The 23122-nt window shown below is 59.5% G+C and overlaps 1 protein-coding gene across 2 annotated transcripts in view; it reads right to left on the reverse strand.

Annotated features, from left to right (window-relative positions):
• Window positions 1–311: 311 nt before the first annotated feature.
• Window positions 312–23122, reverse strand: part of LOC133352745 (E3 ubiquitin-protein ligase TRIM9-like) — a 29273-nt gene continuing 6462 nt past the window's right edge. The window contains exons 2-10 of one of the 2 annotated variants that reach the window (XM_061568595.1): window positions 16629–16724; window positions 11574–11696; window positions 6494–6604; window positions 5113–5266; window positions 4347–4492; window positions 3750–3888; window positions 2793–3096; window positions 2511–2673; window positions 312–2149 (exon numbers count right to left, since the gene is read on the reverse strand). In XM_061568595.1, the coding sequence (XP_061424579.1) occupies window positions 2084–2149; window positions 2511–2673; window positions 2793–3096; window positions 3750–3888; window positions 4347–4492; window positions 5113–5266; window positions 6494–6604; window positions 11574–11696; window positions 16629–16724 (1302 nt within the window). In that variant the 3' untranslated portion in view covers window positions 312–2083. Of the gene's footprint in view, window positions 2150–2510; window positions 2674–2792; window positions 3097–3749; window positions 3889–4346; window positions 4505–5112; window positions 5267–6493; window positions 6605–11573; window positions 11697–16628; window positions 16725–23122 lie in introns of both variants that reach the window. The other variant, XM_061568594.1, reaches the window with a different exon arrangement.

Below are 23122 nucleotides of genomic sequence, written 5' to 3' on the forward strand. Positions count from 1 at the left end.
TGGCAGGTGACCGCGTGTGGCAGGTGACCGCGAGTGGCAGGTGACCGCGAGTGGCAGGTGACCGCGAGTGGCAGGTGACCGCGAGTGGCAGGTGACCGCGTGTGGCAGGTGACCACGAGTGGCAGGTGACCACGAGTGGCAGGTGACCGCGTGTGGCAGGTGACCGCGAGTGGCAGGTGACCGCGAGTGGCAGGTGACCGCGTGTGGCAGGTGACCACGAGTGGCAGGTGACCGCGAGTGGCAGGTGACCGCGTGTGGCAGGTGACCGCGAGTGGCAGGTGACCACGAGTGGCAGGTGACCGCGTGTGGCAGGTGACCGCGAGTGGCAGGTGACCACGAGTGGCAGGTGACCGCGTGTGGCAGGTGACCGCGTGTGGCAGGTGACCGCGAGTGGCAGGTGACCGCGAGTGGCAGGTGACCGCGTGTGGCAGGTGACCGCGTGTGGCAGGTGACCACGAGTGGCAGGTGACCACGAGTGGCAGGTGACCGCGAGTGGCAGGTGACCGCGAGTGGCAGGTGCCCACCCGCGCCAGCTGTCACTCTCCCACGCCGAGCGAGAGCACGCACCAACGTGGAGAGAGAGAAGGAGGGAGTGAGTGAGTTTCTCTGTAAATTTACAGGTGCACGCATTTCCCCACGAATGTCCTGTTGGAGCGCACACGACACACAGACGCACGCGGCTTGGGATGCGCCACTTCGTGATAAATGGCATCTTCCGTTCTGTTGTCAGCACGTAAAAAATAATATATATTCTTGTCAGTCGCTCTCATGACTTCTCAGGCTCGTATTTCTCCGCGGCAATTGCTTAAAGACGCAAACTCTGGACAGGTTTCGCCTTTTGTGGGGTGGGGGGGGGGCGGATTATCAGCAAACGCAGGCAGCAGGCAAGGTAAATAAATTGAGTTGGACGACCGTCTGCCGGACGTTGCAGATCGTTAAGGCAGGGAATCGGCACCGTTTGATCTCCCCCGGTTCACGGGACGGGGACCCGGACTCGAACTCGCACTCCCAAACTCCCGAACTCCACAGAGACCCGTGCCACGTCACCGTTCCGTCACCACCTCGCACCGTTACCCCATCACTCCCGTTACCACATTTACACGTAACCGCATTTTCCACCCTCCGTTTACCACCCAGCTCAAATCTGCACAGGTGCTCCTACCTGTCTGAGCTGTCCCATTTGCACCGCTGCCCCTGCCTGCACAGCTGCCCTTACTTTCCACAGCTGCCCTATTTGCACAACCGTCCCTATCTGCGCGGCCGCGTTTCTCTGCAAGCGCTGCCCTTATCTGCCCGTCAATCAGCAGCCTCCCTCGCCTGCGCCTCTAATCCAGGCGCCTGTCACGCGATTAAGTGAAAGCGTTTCCCTGGCAGGCGAGGCGGAGGGGAGGAGGGAGGGAGGGAGGGATGGGTTCACCCACGGCATCTGTTGGGGCGGGGAGCGGGGGTGGCAGTGGGGGGAGGTCAGGGTGATGTGCCTTCTCAAAGTGCACCCCAAGAGCAGGTGTGCTCTCACAGTGCACCCCAGCACCAAAGAAGGCTGAAACAACAGCCAAGAAGCTGCTGCCTTACTGGGGAATCGCTGCACCTCAGCGGTGCAGCTATCGGACGTGTGCAGTAGGTACAACTGCATCGGGGCCCACGGGCCGAAGGGGCCCAGGACTATGTAAAGTGGGGGGGGGGGGGGGGGGGGGAGTTGGACTGACAAAGTGGTGGCCCCCTATCCTTCCTTGCGCCAGGGCCCACGCAAGCCACGCTACACCTCATCGCAAGGGTCACTGCGGCTTTGTGATCAGGATGATGAAGCTCACGATGACGGAGGTCGCAGTGACAGTCAGACTTGGGGGGGCGGGGGGGGTTAGGTGGAGGTCTCTCGCGCGCGGTAAAACAAGGATTTGAACAAGGTTGACTCTTGAAATCGCGTCAAAGGAACCGCAGCGGAAATTAACGCAGCACAGCGCAATGATAATTACATTCAAATCAAAGCTGATGAAGCATGAGGTGCCGTGACCCCCCGGTGACCCCGACGACCTCCGGTGACCCTGGAGATCCCCGGAGACCCCGGCGGCCCCTTGTGATCCCGCTAGGAACCACCTGGCCGCTCCTCGCTCACAAACTCCGGCACCTCCAGCCCCGAGTGCAGCGTGACCTGCGGGACACGAGCCCACGTGCGGAACGGGGTCAGCAGGGTGGACCGCGGTGACATCGGTGTGGCTTCAGCGCGGCGTGGATGCAGCGTGGCGTGCCGTGGCTTGGTGTCGGAATTTTGCAGCGTGGCGAGGCATGGCGCGGTGTGGCATGGGGTAGCGGTGTGAGTGGTGTGGTATGAAGCGGCATGCCGCAGTGTCAGCCTGCCTTGACATGGCACGACGTCGTCCGATGTGTGGCATGGTGCTGTGCCGTGTGGCATGGTGTGGTGTGGCATGGTGTGGTGTGGCATGGTGTGGCATGGTGCTGTGCGTGTGACATGGTGTGGTGTGGCATGGTGCGGTGTGGCACGGCTTGGTGACCTGCACGTTGCGGTTGAGGCTGAGCGCCGGGTAGAAGGTCCCCTCGAGGCCCTCGAAGGCGACCGATCCCTGCTGCTCCTCGTTGATGAAGAACGTGAGCGTGCGCTTGTTGAGGTCGAGCAGCACGCCCACGGTGGAGCCCTTCCCGATGCCGCCCTCCGCCCTGCGCCAAGCACCCAGCACACCAAGCATGTTGAATGCGAGATGAAAAGTGGGAATGCAGGGTGCCGCGTGCAGGGCGTGCAAGGTGCTGCTGTGTGTGCAGGGCGGCGCGCCACTCGCCTGCCGGTGTGCGAGTTGTTGTGGATGAACCAGCTGCGGTTGTTGTCCACGTACATGGCCCAGGCGCGATCGTCGCGGCCCAGCATGGCCTCGCGTGCCACCTCGACGCGGGCCACGCCGAAGGCCGGGTCGGGCCGCCCGTCGTAGCGGTCGAGCGTGAACTCCCAGTAGTGCGCCCCGCGCGTGAACCCGGCCGCGCCCAGCACCACGCGGTCGTCCGACGTGCCGCACGTGGCCGTCAGCCCGTCGTTGGACAGCACCATGTCGGCGTGCGCGCTCTTCCCGTCGAAGGGAAACCACGCCACTGCGGGACAAACACACGGCAGGCTTGGCGACGGCGGGGATGGTTCCGCTTGTCGGGGGCGAGTAGAGCCATAAACGGCAGTGCTGCCCTCGGCCAGAACCCCCAACCCGAATGCTCCCCCCCCCGCCCCCAGCCCCCATTCAGAGGCAGCTGGGAAGGCACTCAAGTTCGAGTTAAGGAGGCCGCCGCTGACAAGGCCGTTGACTCTGCCGCACGTCGCCCTCGCTTTCTTCTGCCACATCCAGCAGCATTTGGCCAGTTGACACCTGGCCCTCCAAGGTCGGTTCTTACGATCTCATCCCACTGATGGGGTTTAAAATTGAGGCTGAGGCTGTTGTTTGTACGGATGCCCCCCCCCCACCCACTTTTGCCGTGACCCTCACCCCCTTCTCCACATTGGGCGGTACCCCACGCCCCCCCCCCCCTCCTAGAGCCTCCAACGGGCTCGGGGCTTTGGGGGGACCGCGACAGAGACTCAAGGAAGCTGCTCCAGACCCCCAGCCTCCGGTTGTGAAGCCACGCTCGCCGCCACCACCCCCCACCCCCGCGCTGCCCGTCTCCGTTCTCAGCGAGCGTGCGCAAACAGGAGCCGCCAGACCGCACGCGCCCTCCCCCCGCCCCCCGGTACGGGAGTCGAACCCACGGCCACGTACCGTCCGAGGTGTGCAGCAGCACCGTCTTGCTGTATGGGCTCACGCCGGCCTTGTTGAACCCCTTGACGCGCGCCTTGTACGCGCTGCTGTAGTAGAGGCCGTCCACGGTGCACATCGTCTCCCGCCCCACGTAGATCTCCTGTGCGGCACACGCGCCGGTGAGGCTCGCGAGTCGCCGCCGGCACGGTTAGACACCTGCGCCGAGTGCCGCTGCGCAGCAAGTCGGCGCAGCAAGTCGGCGCAACCGGTGCCGTTTCGCGCGGACGGGGTGGAACGGGCGACCTGGGCCGTCACGCCGGGTGTGCGTGCGGCCCACCCGTCTAGCTGCGGCATCTGGGTACCGCCGACGTCTCTGCAAGGACCACCTGGGCCTCCCATCTTGTTGGTTCACCTGGGCTCATCTCGACTCAGGTGTGTGACAAGGTGGGGGTTACGCGGTGAGAGCGACGAGGTGGGGAAAATGAGGCGGATGAAGGTGGCGTGAGGAGGGATGGGTGAGGATTGCTGAGGAGGATGAGCGACCAAGGTGACTGGCGAGGTGGGAGGGACACGGGTGAGTGACGAGGTGCGGCGGCGGCGGCGGCGACGAGGACCCACCCTGAAGTCGCCGCCGCTGCCGTCGTCGAGCTCCAGCACGTAGCCGTCGAGCGGCACGGGAGAGAGCGGCTGGGGCCTCCACGCCAGCGTGGCCACGCAGCCCGCGAGGCGGCACTCCTCCAGCTGCAGGATGGGCGCCGCGGGCACTGGGGACACAACTGAGCACATCACTCAGCCAGCCGGGCGGCCGGGCGGCCGAGCCGCCGCAGGCCTCGACTCCTCCTCTGGCTCGCTGGCCCCATCGGTGGCGTGGTGTGGACGGAATTGGGGCCCTGGTGGGAGGATTAAACGTGCCCCAAGCCCGCCCACGCCCGCCCGGCCCCCAACCCTCCTCACTGCCACTGTCCAACTCACCCCTCACTTCCTCTTCGTAGCCCAGTGTCTGGGCCTCACCGGCACGTCGGCCCAGGTGCAGCTGGACCTCCTGCACACCCGATAGCCACGCCACCGGGCCCGATCCCTCCTAATCTTTCCTGCCCCCTCGCCCAGTGCTGGTGGGCTCAAGTGTCCCCTGGTTGGGAAAGGATTGCAGCTGTGAGCAGGGAGGGGGGGGTGGAGTGTGGTTCAGTAGAGCTGTCGTGTGGCCCACCATAACAGAGCGAACGTCGGAGGGCCAGAGACAGCAGCGCCCTAGCGCCAGCCCTGGCTACAAGGCTCACCTTGCCCACTGGTCAGTCAGGTCCATCTAGTGGGTGGCTTGAAACAAGGCATCCCCTTGCCTATCTGTGAGGTCCATGTGCTGGGATGACTTTGAACCGGGGCTCACCTTGCTTGTCGGTGAAGTCCAGCTGGTGGATGGCCTGCAGGAGGGGTTCGCTGTCCAGCACCAGCTCCAGGCTGCCCGCCACACGTGGTGTCAGGGCGCTGCTGCTCCACTGCTCGCTGTTCTGCACTATCCGCCGGGTCAGCGCCTCGGACACCTGATCAGCACAGGGGGCGGGGCCGGGGGGAAGGGGTGAGGGTTGGGGGTGTTGTCAGCCTCATCCACACGAGGGCATGGGAACCTTTCTCTTGATGAGGGACAAATGGGACTTTCAAAATCCTTGTCAAGCAAGCACACCGCACTCACGAATGCCACCTTAGCACCTGATTAGTGCGGCTAAGATGATTGCAGTGACGGGTAAAAAATATGATTTGCGGGCGGTTTCGAAGGGTGCACAGTGTGGATGATGAGCAGCATGGCTGGTAAGCGGTGTGGCCGATGAGAGTGGTGTAGACAATGAGAGTGGTGTAGACAATGAGAGTGGTGTAGACAATGAGAGTGGTGTAGACAATGAGAGTGGTGTAGACAATGAGAGTGGGGTAGACAATGAGAGTGGTGTGGCCACTGAGGGTGGTGTAGACAATGCGTGGTGTGGCTGATGAGAGTGGTGTATACAATGAGTGGTGTGGCTGATGAGAGTGGTGTGGCCACTGAGAGTGGTGTAGACAATGAGAGTGGTGTAGACAATGAGTGGGGTGGCTGATGAGAGTGGTGTGGCCACTGAGAGTGGTGTGGCCACTGAGAGTGATGTGGTCACTGAGAGTGGTGTAGACAATGAGTGGTGTGGCTGAGGAGAGTGATGTGGCTGATGAGAGTGGTGTGGCTGATGAGAGTGATGTGGCTGATGAGAGTGCTGTGGCTGATGAGAGTGATGTGGCTGATGAGAGTTATGTGGCCGATGAGAGTGGTGTGGCCGATGAGAGTGGTGTGGCTGATGAGAGTGATGTGGCTGATGAGAGTGATGTGGCTGATAGTGATGTGGCCGTAGAGAGTGATGTGGCTGGATGAGGGTGATGTGGCCGATGACAGTGATGTGGCCGCTGAGAGTGGTGTAGACAATGAGTGGTGTGGCTGATGAGGATGGTGTGGCCGAAGAGAGTGATGTGGCCGATGAGAGAGTGGTGTGGCAGATGAGAGTGGTGTGGCCGATGAGAGTGATGTGCCTGATATGAGCGTGATGTGGCTGCATGAGGGTGATGTGGCTGCCTAGAGATTGAACCAATCATCTTGAAATTTGATCAAGCCCGAGAGTGTGGGCGGGGTAAGGGGCGGGGTTGAGGAATGCGGGGGTGGGGCGAGGGGCAGGTAACGAGGGGGGTGGGAGTGCGTAAGGGGGTGGGGGGGCGCTGGGCGAGGTGTGGGTGTGTGTGGGTGGGGGGGTCACCTGCACGAAGCCCGCGGGGTCGTTCTCCTTCATCACCTCGAGGCAGAACTGCATGAGCCCCGTGGTCTGCCGCAGCTTCACGCTGCAGTGACTCATCTGGTCGCGCGCCACCTGCCGGGGCACACCCCACGGTGACGCTTTTGCTGAGCACCGCTGCAGCAGCCGCGCGGACTCTCTCTCTCTCTCTCTGCCAGCCGGAGCTTGCACGCAACATTCCACAATCCACAACCCTCCACCGCCACAACGCTCGCTTTAGCCGCTACACTCACACGGCCAAACTGCACTCACAGCTGCACCTCGCGCATATCGGCCACGCCGCTTAATTGTCAGCCACAACACTTTCTGCACATCGCCCAGGCCAAGTCAAGTAATTTTTTTTAAATTTAGCTTAAACACGTGGCGCCTTTCTGGCACAAATCTGCCACCCAATGAGTCACTCACCAGTTACTTCATCTCATCAGCCACACTGCTACTAACCGTCCGTTCCACTAACCCGCCACATCGCTCACAAGGCGCTGTACTAACCAGCCACAGTGCACATCAACCGCATCGCTCACCAGCTGTTGCACATAGCTCCTCGGCTTACCAGCCACAGTCTGCGTACACAAACACACCACTCACACAGCCTCATCACTCTCCTCCACATATCAGCCACGCTACATTCACCACACACTCTCTCTCTCTCGGCACGCCAATAACACTTACTCTTGCCTCTTGCGTATGACTGGCTGAATAGCTACTTATAGATCTATGTGCAGATTCGTTTGGCAGGAAATGGCTTCACTTGATGTGCGGTAGATGGCGTCAATGCTTCCTTCTGTTGAATGTTCACAGTTGGAGGTGGGTGTTAATATGCGGTCCATGGCCCGGTCATTGTTTCCATAGCAGCACGCAGAGCCCTCTCCGAATGTCCACCTGTATGTGAGTTGCAGTGTGTGGCTCTGCATTGGGACATGCGGACACGTGGTGCAGTGTTTTCAAGCTCGAGATTAAATCCCAGAGGTTATTTCGCGGGGACCGCCGGTTAGGCGGCTTGTTCGGGATTGCGGCGTCCTCCTCAAATCGTTTGCAATCTCTCCGAGGTGCCGATGCACCGGGTGTGCAAGGGCTCCGGACGAGCTTAAGGGGACGATTTTGCGCGATCTCGGAAGGGCGTTCGGTAGATTTCGTAAATCTACGCGGATTTCGTGGCAGATTTCTGTTGGCCTGCCGCGGTGCGGCTGTTTTCGTGGAAAAGAAAGAAGTCATTTGGGGGGGTTGCGGGATCTCGGGAGCCAGGAGGGAGAGATGTTTGACAGCGCAGACAATTCGGGGTGAAGGAGTCACCCCCCCCCCACCACCACAGCGTGTCGCGACAGCTCCTCGTGGCCGTGTTTAAGGCGGCGTCCCGCTGTTCGGGGTGGAGGTTCGCGTCCCACACGGGAGCGCTCCGCTGCGCGCGGCGGAGTGAACCCCAAGGCCGCAGAGAGAGAGAGATGATGATGACGAGAGAGTTCTCCTCGGCATTCGCCAGCCGGTTGTTCCGAGCGGACCATGTTGTTGTTGTTGTTTTTTTATCAATGGAGTTAAACCAACATCTCATTGTTGGGTTCATTCCCTCGATCTCTGCGATGCCAACCAAGGGCGTTGTGCGTTGTGCGTCGAGGACGATGTCGTGCCGCCGTGGATGGATGTCCGCGGCGTTTTGCGCGCCGCCTCGCCGACGCATAAATTGAACGGTGACGGCGCGAGAAGCTCAGCCCGGCGGGCGCCCATCATTCACGCCGCTCTTCTTGGCGAAGCTCGCCGAGAAATACGACCAATCACGCGGCGAACACCGCACACCGCTCACCCCGTCTCCCCGCTCATTCAACCACTCCCCCTCCCCTCCAGCCTCACATCCCACATCCACACCTCCCCCATATGCACCCCCCCCCCCACATTCACCTCACTTCCCCCCCTCCCCGATATCCACACCTCTCCCCCCCCCACACACCCACACCTCTCCCCCCCACACATCCACACCTCTCCCCCCCCACACACATCCACACCTCTCCCCCCACACATCCACACCTCTCCCCCCATATTCACCTCCCTCCCCTATATTTACCTCACTTCCCCCATAGCCGCGCCCCTCCCCCCAGATCGACACCTCTCCCCCCCACCACACACACCCCTCCCCCACACATAGACACCTATCCAATATCCTCAGTATCATCACACCTCCCCATATCCACCCCCCCCCCCCGACATTCACAACACTCCCCCGTAGCTGGCAATCCGTACGGTTTACTCGTATTCTTGTACAGGGAAATTGAGTTTTGTAGAATAATGTTGTGTCTATTTGTTTGTGTTTCTCCCTTGTGATGGGACTTTGTAGGATTCACGTTGAGATATAAAAGGGGCACGGGGGTGACCAATTCGGTCTGACCCGGTCTGTAGTAAGGTAGGGCACTAATAAGGTATTGACGGTAATGCTCCCACCACACACAGACCCCTCTCTCTCATCCCACCATATCCATAATCCCACCGCCCATATCCACCATCGCCACATCTCCTCCCGCAGTGTCCCCCGCCCGCCACCGCGGCCACCAACCCCGGCCCCGTGTCCCGGAATCGCTCGCTGCTGTCCGCCCGGTCGACCCCGCGGTGGCTGCCGCTGTCATGGGAACGCACCGCGAGTCGCTGACGCGGCGCGGGGATTAGAGAGGGGAGAGAGACGGAGAGAGGGGAGAGAGAGGAGAGAGACGGAGAGAGAGGAGAGAGACGGGGAGAGGGGAGAGAGGGGAGAGAGACGGAGAGAGGGGAGCAGTGGGCGATGGAGGAGGCCGTGTGCTCGGTGGCAGATGACGGAGAGCTCTGCATGCAGTTATGAGCTACCCGTCGGAGGCCGTTGGACTGCGAGAAGGGCTGCGTGCAGAACGAGAGTGAGCGAAAGAAACGATTTTATTTTAAAAAATAAATACGAAATAATGAACGAAGCAAAGTGCCGACTACACCGAGCATCTTCTTGTTCCCACTGATCGTAAAAGAAGAGAGGGGAGAGAGACGAAGAAAAGGGAGAGAGAGGAGAGAGAGGAGAGAGAGGAGGAGAGAGACTGGGAGAGACGGGGAGAGAGATGGAGAGAGAGGGGAGAGAGATGGAGAGAGGGGAGAGAGAGATGGGGGGGGGAGAGCGCCGGTCCGTGGCTTCAAAGCGCAGCCACGGGCTGCTGCTGTTGCCATGGCGACGGGGACCGCTCCTCTCGGCCTGCCCGGGAAGCTGCTGCCGGGCGGGGGGGGCCTCGCACAACAACGGGGGCAGCGCGGGGCAGCGCGGGCAGGGGGGCTGCCCCCTATAAAATCCGCCCGGTTGGGTGAATTTCTCGCGGGGGCTTCGTTACTCGTTGGAGTCTTTTCTTGTGGGCCCGCGAGCGTTACAAAACTCCCAGTGTACATCACGTCGTGAAGGGGTTGATTTGGCCCCGGACAGCTCCGGCTAAACTTGGGCTCACCTTTCGTGACTGCAGGGATTCATCTTCTAGGTTCTTTCGGTAAAGTCACGTAGAATGGAAGTAATAAAATAATAAAAATAAAACATAATAAAATAATTCTCACGACGTTTCGGCCACAACGCAAGCAGCCGTCCTCAGGTGAAGAACAGGTCTGTCGAGAAGACAGAGTCTGAAATTGTATTTTATTATGTTTTATTTTTATTATTTTATTATTTCCATTCTACGTGACTTTACCGAAAGAACTAAGAAGATTGGGCTCACCTCTCACCAATTTAGACTTTCACCTGCATCCCTCCCATCCACCCTCACCACAACACACCCGCAAGCAGACTCGACTTTCACCAAAAACCACGCTCTCGCCAAACCATCGCAGCACCACACTCACTCTCACCGCACCCCACTCACCACACGAGACTCACTCAATCACCACAACCTCGGCACCACGCCTCCAAAAAGATTACTCCGCACGGATTCATATCTCGTCAGCTCTCAGAAGCTAAGCAGGTGGGAACCTGGTTAATACTTGTAGATGTATGTGTGCTGAACTTCTATTCGCACCGTACCTAGCCGCCCGTGCTAATCGGTGGTGCGGGGAAGGACAACAAACTAACACTACACATACTTGGGTGGTAGGCTGCTTGGGGAATGCCAGTGGTTGTAGTCTTGGGCCGTACAGTGACCAGGAGATGGCAGTACAGCAATTAAACGTTTAAATCGATCTGTGCGGAGCTTTGAGTGTTAATCCCCCCTCGTTTACAGCCTGTTGACTGTCTTTCCTCTGGGCTCTCTACGTTGCTCCCACGTGAAGGCAAACTCTGTGTCACGGTGGTCGACACGTGCTCGCTCACACGTGTGACCCTCCTGAAAAAAACGAGCGAGACTCGACGGAGGATGAATTTGGTTCGCGACAACCTCACCGCTGCAAAGGGCCCGACGGTCCGAAATTTTCTTGCGCGGCTGTTACCACGACAACCGCCAAGGTCCCAGAGCGACTCTCGTTAATTTTGAGATTTTCTTTCTTTATTTTATACAGAGGACGGGGTGATGGGGGGGGGGGCCCTCCCGGGGGGCCCTCCCTGAGTGCTCGTTAGTGTGGCACGGCTCCAGGGGGTGCAGCCCCCATTCGTGATAATTACCTGCCCGTCACACGACTCACAGGGGCAGGGAAGAGTCGCTGCCAGAGTGAGTACGTGAGTGGTGAGGGTCGTTGGGATGAATGTGTGGGAGTTTGTGGTGACTGGGTGGTATGTGCGGGCACGGTGCTGGTCACCCACCCCCCTTTTCGTGTGCCGTGTCGGCTTTCATAGGTGCTGCTGCTCGCTAACAGCACTTGCCCCAACATTCTGTTAAGGTTATACGGGGGAGATATTTGTTATGGTGTGGGGGGGGGGGGGGAGGGTTCGTGTGGTTTTGGTGAGTGCGCATCTGGTGAGTGTGTGGTGCGTGTATGGTCAGTGTGAGTCTGGTGAGTGACATTTCACCTGGTGAGTGACACTGACAGTGGAGTGAATGTGTGCTGAGTGAGTGTGCGGTGAGGGCCAGTTCGGCGGGTCTGACGAGTGCGTGTGTGCGTGCCGAGCGTGGTGAGTGCGGGGGCTGGTCTTCACCTTCAGCTTGTGCTCCCTCTCGGCGCTCACTTTGGTGAGGAGCTGCGCCTTGCGCCGGTTGAGCTCCTCCACGAGGGCGTCGCACTGCGCCACGAGACTCGCCTCCAGCTCCACGCCGCTCTCCTGCAGCACCCCCCCCAGCACACACGGACACGTGACGGGGGTCACACGGGCACACGCGCACAAGAGCAGCCCCCGTGTAGCCTTAACAGACTGTCGGGGCAAGTGCTGTTAGCGAGCGCCTATGACGGCCGGCACGACGCATGAGGGGGTGGGTGGCCAACATTACGCCCGGCCGCCTTTTGTCTCCCTAGTGCCAATGTTTGCACACCGTACTAGGTACTCATTTGAGGCTGAGTCGACCTAGGGGAGGCTTAGAACTGGTTTAGATAATCGTCACTGGTGTTCTTCCGTGAGCGGGAATCGAACTCGGGTGGCCGGGTTCGTAGCGCAGCGCGCTAACCGCTACGCCACCGCTCCCCACACGGATCGCACAGGCACACACACAAACCACCGAGCACACACCCCATTCACACACGATCGATCTCACAGGCACACGCTACTGATCACACACAGGACTGATTACGCAGGCACGCAGCACCGAGCGCCCAGCGCCGATCACGCGGGGAGGCAGCACGGATGCACAGACACGCAGCGCTCATCGCACACTGCGCGGATCACACAGGCACAGAGGTCTGGAACGTGAGGCTGGTGGTTGGTCGTGGTTGGGGGGGGGGTCTGGGCCCCCTCCTCTCGCCATTGCCGTGTTCTGGGCCCTCAGCTGGGGCTGTAGGCGGGGGTCCGACCCCGTACGTGGCTCCTTTTAATAAAAGCTTAATCAATGAGCTTCATCCCGCGGGCGCTGCCGCTGTAAATTCTGTAAAATCCGCGCCCTCGTCTCCCCGTAGAATCTTCCTCCTCCCTCCTCCTCCTGCCGCCCCCTCCCTCCCTCTCTCGGCAGCGCGGGTCTCCCCCCGAGATGAGATGAGATGGCTCCGCGTCCCAGGCAATTAATATTCCACGCGAGCAAGCAGCCCGCGGCGAGGGGTGGCGCCTCCCTCCCTCCATCAATCCATTCATCCCTCCTTCCCGCTTTCACTCCCTCCCTTACTCAATTCATCCTTCCTCCCTATTTAACTCCCTTACTCCACTCATTTCCCTCGCTCCCTCCATTCCCCCTCCATCACTCCCACCACGTCCTCTCTTACCCCTTCTTACCCCTCCATAAATGCATTTATCACTTCCTCCTTCACTCCCTAACTCTCACCCTCCATCAATCCCATAATTCCTCCTTCCATTCGTCATCGACTCCCTCCTCGCTCGTAATTATATTCTTCAACCCATCCCTCCCTTCATCCTTCACTCTCTCAATGTGTCCTTCATAGAGTCATCCCGTCCCTCCATCGCTCCCTCTTTGCATCCTTCCCCCGCTATCTCGTCCTCCCTTCATCTCTTCCAGCCTTCCCCCTCTCTCCCCCTCCCTCCCTCCCCCGTTATCTATTCCGGCATCGCGGGCACCGCGGACAACACACGGGTGCTGGGGGCCGGCGCGGACTCCGCCAATCGCACGGAGCAGCTGTCCGCGGCCATGGAGATTTGGTGGAGGAAGGCGAGAAGGGGGGGGGGAAGAGGGGGTGGGGGAAGGGGGGGCGGGGCCCCCGTCTGTTTGCCCCCCCCTCGCCCCCAACTCCCCCACTCGGCTCGTGCCGCCCCCGCCTCCACGCGTCTCCCCATGCAGCCGTCTAATGCGTCACCCCCTTAACTCGCTACATCCCTAATGCGCTTCGCTTTAATTCGCTACACCCTAATGCGCCACCGCGCGTCGCTCGTCAAGTACCACCCCCGGGGAAGAAGGCCCTCTTGCACTTAGTTTGTCCGCCCCCCCCTGGTGTTTGATTGTCGGTCCCGTTGATTATATTATTCATTTATTTGTTTTCACCCGATCCTCAAGCGCGCGGGCGCGGACTCTGGTCGACGCAGAGAGCGGGGAGATGTCGGGGCATGCGAGAGATGTACGTGCGCATGTTGACCTTCTTTCGCACCTTACGTGGTAGCCAACCAAGCTCATGGGGGGTGCGAAATGGAGATGCTCGGAGTGTGGAAGATTTGGGCGGTACGGGAGGTATTGGAGATTGTGGGGGGGGAGGGGGGCTACTGGAGATGAGAGAGATACGGGCGGTACGGGAAATGGGTTGTACCGCCCTAACAAGCTCTCACTGTTAATCCGCGGCCACTTAAAGAGAGCCACTCGGAACGCGCCGTGATTCGGGCCGAGGCCTCATCACCCCCCCCGCATCCTTCCCCCCACGACGCGTGCCAGGGCGGCCCCCCAGCGAGATCTCCGATAGGGTGGTGGTCGGGGTTAGCGTCACGTTTAGGGTAACGTCTCAAGTGAGATTCATCCATGCGGTGTCGACCACCCCGCAACCACTCACCCCATCACTCATCCCACCGCTCACCCCTTCACTCACCCCATCACTCATCCCACCGCTCACCCCGTTACTCACCCCATCACTCATCCCACCGCTCACCCCATTACTTACCCCACCGCTTACCCCTTCATTCACACATCACCCATCTCATCACTCACCCTACCGCTCACCCCATCACTCACCCCATCACTCCTCCCATCGCTCACCCCATCACTCACCCCATCACTCACCCCATCACTCACCCTACCGCTCACCCCATCACTCACCCCATCACTCATCCCACCGCTCACCCCATCACTTACCCCACCGCTTACCCCTTCATTCACACATCACCCATCTCATCACTCACCTTACCGCTCACCCCATCACTCACCCCATCACTCACACATCACCCATCCCATCATTGACGCCGATGCCTGCTCCTCCACGCACCCCATTGTCATCTGTGTAACCCCCCCCCCCCCCACCGTCACCACCATCATTTACCCACAACGCCCACCCCATTACTTACCCCACCGTCCACCTCGCTACCCTCCCCACCACCCACGACATCATCCACCTCACGGCGCGTGACCCCGTTGACCCCGACGCTTCATTATCTCCGGGAAAGTGGGGTCCACGCTGCAGGAGGCGCGGGATCAACCCCTAATACCCCAGGTGGGGGCCCTCAGTGACACGGGCATAGAGCAGGGGCCTGGTCTCTCTGGGCTCTGCACGTGGCGGCTGTAAGCGGTGGTGGTTGTAGTGGTAATGACTGTATTGGTTGTGGATTTTTTTGGGGACGCGGTGGTGTAGTGGTTAGCGGACTGTGCTCCAAAACCCGGCCACCCGAGTTCGATTACCGCTCGCACGGCCAGCCACCATCAGTGGAGAGTATCTGAACTGGTCCAGGGCCTCCCCCTAGGTCGACTTGGCCTTAAATAAGCACCTGGTGCATCGGGCACTCGCGATACAAGGGCGGTTATTTTCTAGCCGTAAACGTCACGTGTACTGTAATGGGTTCGCGTGACCCCGACGGCAACTCGAGTCGCTCCTATTCACCGCAGTGTACAAAAAAATTATAAAATAGATTTTCTAACCGGATTGCGAGATATCATCAAATCAACCAGTTTGGGGGTGGGTGGGTGGGTGGGGGGGCAGTGAGGGGGTTGGGGGTGGTCAGAACCGTTCTGCTCGTGATAATAAAAATAATGAATCGGACGGGGAGGGAATGGCTCAGGCGTGCAGCGAGCGAGAGAGAGAGAGAGAGGCACGCGGCGGCGTCGTCCTAATCCCTTCGTGCAACAGCGGCGGCTGCGGCGGCGACCCCGCCGCGGTGGAGTCCCGCAGCCCCCCGCGGGGACGCGGAGACTCCCTCGAGGTCGCGATCGCTTCGCACAGCGCGGCTCGGCCTGGGACGGGGGGCTGCCTGGGACGGGAGGCTGCCTGGGACGGGAGGCTGCCTGGGAATAGCCCGGGGCTCTTGTAGGCTTGGGGCCGGCGAGGTGGCGAGCGGGGTGGCCGCGCCGAGGTGAATATTTGTGGTTCGCAGCAAAGAAATTCCTGAGTTGGGCACCTCTCTGTGTGAGGAGTATGTTCTCTCCCTGTTCTCGCAGTGTGTGTGTGTGTGATTGCGTGTTTGAGAGAGAGCGCGTGATTATGCCATGGTGGTGTCACGTTAACTTCCTCGTCTAGCTTGCAGGAGGTCAGGGGTTCGATCACAACTCTGATGCCTGTATATTTGGAGTTTGCGTGTTCTCCCCGTGATCGCGTGGATTTTTTTCTTCGGTTCCTCCGGGTTTCCCAATTAGAAACATGCATTGACGTTATTTACATTATTTTGCTGCTATAAATGTCCAAATGACAAGCCACTTTGTTGAGCTATCATTTGTGGCCAGCTCGCTTCTGAAAAACAAGTTAATACCTCAGTGGGCTCTAACTGGTAGGATGGTGGTGCTTTTTTTATTTGAGTGATTTGTTTATCTTTATTGTAGTTTGCACAGCTATCATGTTTCTGTACTGTTTGTTGTCACGTTCTTACCCGCCCCTACTGGACATTTGTGAAAAAGAGCTTCATAGTTCATCGGATCCCTCCAGGATAAATACATATTTTCATTCTGTGTGTGTGTGAATGTGTGGAGTTTGTATGTTCTCTCCCTGTTTCGCAAGGCTTTCATCTGCGTTCTCCGATTTCCTCACATAGCTAAAAAACACAACATACAATGCAACTGGTATTGGCCAAATATCCCATGCTGAAAAATTACGTGAACATTACTGACATCAGATCGCACACAGCAGCAACATTGCCCCCTGACTGCAACAACTTGGCAGGACCCTCCTAAAAAAGTTTCCTCGGTAAAAAAAAAAGGGTAAAAAAAAAACCCTCTTAAACATAATAATACATTAATTATTAATTGTCAGTATACCAATGGACTATTGAATCCATCTGCGCGGAGCTTGTCTTCGTGTGTGTGTGTGTGTGGTTCTTCTCCAGTTTCCTCCCACAATACGCAAATCGCTCATGAATGGAATTGACCGAACATCCAAATGTAGCATCAGCGCCTTCAGCCTCAGTGAGTGAGGTCATCCGGTGTGAAATATGAGGGCGTTAGTATCGGTGAACCTAACGGTGCCGCCCCCGTACCTGGATCTTGTGGCTCAGACTCTTGAGCTGCACCAGGAGCTCTTTGGCCTCCTTGGCCTTGCTGGAGAGGCTGGTGAGCGCGGCTGACATCTGCGTCTGTCGACACAAAGACAACCACACACACACGTCACATGGGGGCACACATACAGGAGTGGTGGTGGTCGTTGTGAGCTGGACAGTTTCCCTGGTGGTGCTGGCTGTGAGCCAGATATTGCAAATGGAAATTGGGAGCCAGGCAGTGGGAGCGGTACGGAGCCAGGCCTCCATGGTGTGTTGCCGGGAAGATCCCGAAAGCTCAGCGCTCTCCATCATTACCTGGCCCCGCTCTCCACAATCGATGAATCCATTTAAACGTCCCCGGCTCCCAGACTTCTTCATTAAGCGCGCCCACGTGATGCGCGCGAGCTGCATTTAAAGAGCAGCCTGTGAGACTGGTACCCTGTGACCGGACCCCCGGGCTCAGTCAGGATCTCCGTGGTCAGAACTCCTGGAGTCGGGTTCTGTGAGACCCCTGAATGAGAGTCATCTGAGACAGGATCCCCTTGCTTAGAGCTCCCAAGATTGTGGATCAGCTCACCCTAACAACACAATCTCCCCTGGTTCACAGGGCTCCACAGAGATGCGTGAGACGGTGACCCCCTTTCCGGAGGCTCAGAAACCACGAATGTCGACCTCTCAAGGCCCTGCTCCCTCCAAGGGCAGTCAAGGATGCCTCCTCTGCACACGCGCAGACAGGGTGTGCAATGCGTGCATTGCCAGCGCTTGTTTTTGCCGGATCAACATGATTGCCCCGCAATGCCCCCGCTAAGCCCCTGGCCATGCATAGCCACCACGGATTGAGTCCGCGAGCCACCCACACCACGCTGCTCATCAGCGGCAGCTGCCGGCCGGTGGGCTCGACTCCCTGCCCCGGGTCGCTCCCCCCTTCTCTCCCACCGTCCGTCCCTCGCGGAGGGGGGGAGCCAGCTGGCAGGCGCGCCGGCGCGGCTCTCCGTGAAATTCATCGCGAAATTAATTTATGGACGGAATGGGATGGAGGGAGGGCGGCGCGTCCCCGTGTAGACCCGACCGAGGGGGCGAGGTGTGGGGGGGGTAATCTCCTTCTCGGACCCCTTGGTTAGACTCGCGACCCCACCACAGGGGGCCCACTCGTGGGAGCTCGCCACGTTCGGGCACTCTGAAGTCGTCGCCGCGGTGGCGTAAATCCGGACTCGCGGCGCCCCGCCTAGCCAAAGTGGCGCTCGCCCGCGCCGTGTCCTAATGGAGCCGGCGACCGCGTGATGAAGGAAACAATGATGCGCTAATTACCGGACAATTACACGGGCGTTTAGGCGCGTGGAGGAGAAGGGTGCGGAGCCCTTCCGCGGGCCTTCGCGCGAAACGCCTCGCAACGCACGCGCGAGCGCACGCGGACACGCAAAGAAAAAGTCCCCCCGTGCAGCCTTTCACAGGCTGCTGGGACAAGTGCTGTTTAGCGAGTGCCTGCGAAAGCCGCGACGACGCACGGGGGAGTACAGCAATGTGGCCAGCAAGCAGCACGCCTGGCCGCCTTTATCTCCCCCAGTGGTGATGTTTAATACACACCGCATCAGACACTCAATTTAAGGCTGTTGTCGATCTGTTCTCAGGGAGGCTCAAGGCCGGTGCAGATATTCGCTTCTGATGTCGATTGTGAGCGTGAATCGAACTCGGGTCGCCAACTTTCGTAGCCTCGTGCGCTGACTACTACCGCTGCATATACGCGCCAGCCAAAAACCCACCCACACAGGCACACACGAACGTATACAGACAAAGACACCCCGTATAGCCTTAACAGACTGTTGGGGCAAGTGCTGTAAGCGAGCACCGATGAAGGCCGGTACGGCACACGAGGGGATTGGGTGGCCAACACCACGCCCGACCGCCTTTGTCTCCCTAGTGGCGATGTTTACACATCGCACCAGGTACTAATTTGAGGCTGAGTCGACCTAGGGGAGGCCCAGGACCGGTTCAGATAATCGTCACTGGTGTTGGCCGTGAGCGGGAATCGAACTCGGGACGTCCGGGATTCGTAGCGCAGCGCGCTAACCGCTACACCACCGCCCCCCACACACACAGGCACGCACACACACAGGCCCGCGCGTGGGATGTTGTGGTAATGAAACGCGAATGGTGATGGGGAGTAAACGCGGCGCTAGCAGCAGGACCTGGGAACGAGGTCACGAGCAGGAGTCGCGGCACGAGGAGCCGATCTCCTTCCCATGATGGATCTTCGTCCTCGGTGGGAAATGGTTTCATCGTCATCATCGTGGCGCCGTATTTTGCAAGCGTCACCATCGGCGGGTCATTTTTGCGAGGTGCTAGCCTCGTGATGCGCATGAAAACTTTCGCCCCCCACCGAGCTGTGTGCAGCACGAGGCACCAAATGTGCCCCCTACACCGCTACACCGGCCGAGGGGATCATGGTCAGCCCCCCCCCCCCATTTTCCTAGCAAGGGATTATTTCGCGAGTACACACGCCGCCTCGCCTCGCGCGTAATTACATTCTGCTCTGCCGCTCAGCATCCCCGTAATGCCTCCGTTACCAGGGGCAACCGCACCAACAGCCCTGGACCCCTCTCCTCGGGAGGGGGGGGGGCGCTCTACACGGGACGGAGCCGAGGGTGATGACGAGGGGAGGGTGGCCACTGCCTGCTGTGTATGGCGGTGGCGCCGGTTTACACCTTCGCCATGGCTGCTGACGCTTGATTAGTGATGGACACGAGAGAGCGCCCTGCTTTGTGGGCAGCATGAGGGCGGTCGAGGGCAGCACGTGGAGGGCAGCACGGGGAGGGCAGCACGTGGAGGGCAGCACGGGGAGGGCAGCACGTGGAGGGCAGCACGGGGAGGGCACGAGGCACGCGTCCGCTCACTCCGCACTCCCTTTCCCCAGGGAGGCCGGGGGAGGACAACAGATGGGCGCGATTGTGACTCTCAAAATCAACTCCCCCCTCCCACATTAAGAACCTCACCTCGTCTCCCGAGCAAACCCTTAATCGCTTCTAGCAACCTCCTCACCTACCCAAGCAACTCTCTCGCCTCCCCTGGGCCACCCTCCTCACATCCCCTAGCAACTCCCTCGCCTCCCCTGGGCCACCCTCCTCACATCCCCGAGCAACTCCATCGCCTCCCGTGGCATTCCCCACTGACGAAAGGGAAACGCGAGGCTCCAGGCGCCACCCCCACACACCGCTCCCCGACCGCACCACCGCCACCGCGACCGCCACACAACAGCAGCGCCACGCTCCGTCTGTCCCCCTGCCCATGAACAGCCACTGGGCGTGAGGAGGAGGGACTGCCCCCGCCTGCCCCCGCCTTTGCCCCGTCTGCCCTGAGCTGCTTTCCGCTCCCCAGGATTCATCTCCTGGCTGGAGCGCGGACAGAGTGGGCACCAGGTGGCCCCCACCCCTCCCCGACCTCCCCCCCCGCTCCCTCCCCTCGCATATGGATTATGGGAGGCGCTCGCTTTTGGCCAAATGAGCACAGATGGAGGAGATAACAAAGGGCGGCGGTTTAGATGCAACGCGGGGGGATGGGGGGAGCCCCCCCCCAAACTACCACACGTCACCCCCACTCCGACAAGTTCAATCCTAACCTTCTAACACAAGATCCAACCTTAATGCAAGTGCTGATTTGCAGCCGGAATAGTCTGGCCTTAAAGTGTCCGCATTTGGTTTAAATAAGCACACATAGCAAACACATGCCGACCTGTTCATAGGATTATAGGCATATAGGGCACAATAAGATGGTGTTTTATAGATAGACTTACGTTGCACTCTCGTGGTAGTGCCTTACGCCGACAATATCTACCCCAGGCCAGCCTAGCAGCGTTCCGGAAAATATCGATTGAGACGTTAATCCCCGGCTAAGACGAATCATATCTGTCCATAGGTCGATCTCTGACCCTCACCTCGAGCACAAACCCGAGCGCTCACCCCTCCACCGCTTTGCTCGGCGTCTCCCCTCGCGCTCACCCCTCCACCGCTTTGCTCGACCTCTCCCCTCGCGCTCACCCCTCCACCGCTTTGCTCGGCGTCTCCCCTCGCGCTCACCCCTCCACCGCTTTGCTCGACCTCTCCCCTCGCGCTCACCCCTCCACCGCTTTGCTCGGCGTCTCCCCTCGCGCTCACCCCTCCACCGCTTTGCTCGACCTCTCCCCCAGCGCTCACCCCTCCACCGCTTTGCTCGACCTCTCCCCCAGCGCTCACCCCTCCACTGCTTTGCTCGACCTCTCCCCTCGCGCTCACCCCTCCACCGCTCTGCTCGACCTCTCCCCTAGCGCTCACCCCTCCACCGCTTTGCTCGGCGTCTCCCCTCGCGCTCACCCCTCCACCACTTTGCTCGACCTCTCCCCTCGCGCTCACCCCTCCACCGCTTTGCTCGACCTCTCCCCCAGCGCTCACCCCTCCACTGCTTTGCTCGACCTCTCCCCTCGCGCTCACCCCTCCACCGCTCTGCTCGACCTCTCCCCTAGCGCTCACCCCTCCACCGCTTTCCTCGGCGTCTCCCCTCGCGCTCACCCCTCCACCACTTTGCTCGACGTCTCCCTGAGCCCGGGGGAAGCAAGGCGAGGGCGTCTGGTGAGCGTGTTGGGGGTTTGGGCGCGATGAGATCAGCGAACAGCAGGCAAAGACGGTGGGTGGCGAAACCCAGGAGCGGGGGACAGAGAGACGGGGAGAGAGGCAAACAGGGAAGGGGGAGATGAGAGGGAGCGAGCGAGCGAGACGAGGAAGAAGGGCCGATAGTGAGGAGAGTGCGGAGCGGCGCGTGGGCCGGTGTTTGTTTTTTGTTGCCATAAAGGCTCGTACATTTGAAAGACTCCAGCGCAATTGCCGCTGGAGGAATAAAATTATAAAAGTAAAAAAGAAAGAGAGATGATGGGGGAGGACAAGGAGAGACGAGGAGGAGAAGAGACGAGGAGGAGGATGATGATAAGAGAGGAGGAAGGATAAGAGAGGAAGAGTAGCATGACAGACGATGAGAGGGGGAGGAGGAGGAAGGCGTGAGAGAGATACGTGGAGAGACGACAAAAAAGAGAGGGGGGCAGACATGAGGATGATGAGGAGGGGACAGGCGAGGGTAACGATGGGGTGGAGGGGGGGGGGTGCTGATTCATGGGGGCGGGGAGGAGTTTGGCTCGCCGATGGCCCGGCCGTTGACCGTGTTTATATGCACACACTGTAATTAAACATGCTAATTACACGCTAACTACATGGGAACCGCGTGCGCGCTAGGGGTGTGCCCCTCCATGAGCACGCGGCTCCAGGGTTCCGAGTCGGAGTGAGGGATTAGAGGGAGGGGGGTGGGGGGGGGTGATAGTGGGGGGGGGGAGGGTGGTAGTGGGGGGCGGTAGTGTGGAGTGGTAGTTAGTGGGGGGCACGCGTGTCGGTAAGGAACAGGCTGTGGTGACACAAACACAACCACCACCACCCCCTTAACCGCCAGGGGCTCCGCTCCCTGTGGATCCGTGCCACGGGCGGAGACGCCGCTCGTGTTTCCTCCATGATCTCGTTCGTCTCTGTGTGTGTGTCTGTACCTCTGTGCAGGTGTAGTAGTGGAGTGGTTAACGCGCTGCGACTCGAGTTTGATTTTCTCTCACGGCCATTAACACCAGTGACGATTATCTGAAACCGGTCCTGGGGCTCCTCTAGGGCGACTCAGCCTCAAATGAGTACCTGGTGCGGTGTGTAAACATCTCCACTGGGGAGACAAAGGCGGACTGGCGTGGTGCTGGCCATAACATCCTGTCGTTTGCCGTTCCAGCTTTTATAGGTGCTCGCTAACAGCACCTGCCCCAAAACCCTGTTGAGGCTATACGGGGGATATTTATCTTGTCTCTGTGTGCACGCGTCTTGTGGGTACGTTGACATAATGGGGGGCGCAGGTGGTGAATCTGCCAATCATCTCAGCCAGTTAACCGAGAGCACATGGGTCTGCTCCGTGAACTCCCTGCCGGCGAGGCTTTCACACTCCACGTGACAAGAGTGCACCTAGTCTGGCACAAGGGACGTGGTGACGTGCATTTGTGTGTGTTTGTGAGAGTTTTGTATGAGTTGATGTGTGTGTAAGGCGAGCGATGGCGCAGTGAACGCGGCCATCTGAGCGGTAGTGTCGCGGTTATCACGCTGCGATTCCCGCTCACGGCCATTAACAACGGTGACGATTATCTGAACCGGTCCTGGGCCTCCCCTAGGTTGACTCAGCCTTAAATGAGTACGTGTAAACATCGCCACTGGGGAGACAAAGGCGGTCGGGCGTGGTGCTGGCCACCCACCCCCTCATGTACCGTTCCGGCCTTCATAGGTGTTACTCGCTAACAGCACTTGCCCCTACAGTCTGTTAAGGCTATGCGGGGGATCTTTGTCTCTGTCTTTGTGTGCGAGGTGAGCGATGGCGCAGTGAACGCGGCGATCTGAGCTCGATTCCCGGCCATAGATAACATCGATGGCGACTTGATATCAGCCTTCAATGAATAC

Source organism: Lethenteron reissneri, chromosome 41 (genome assembly GCF_015708825.2).
Source record: "Lethenteron reissneri isolate LAM-NWPU_2019-01 chromosome 41, ASM1570882v1, whole genome shotgun sequence".
Lineage (NCBI taxonomy): Eukaryota > Metazoa > Chordata > Hyperoartia > Petromyzontiformes > Petromyzontidae > Lethenteron > Lethenteron reissneri.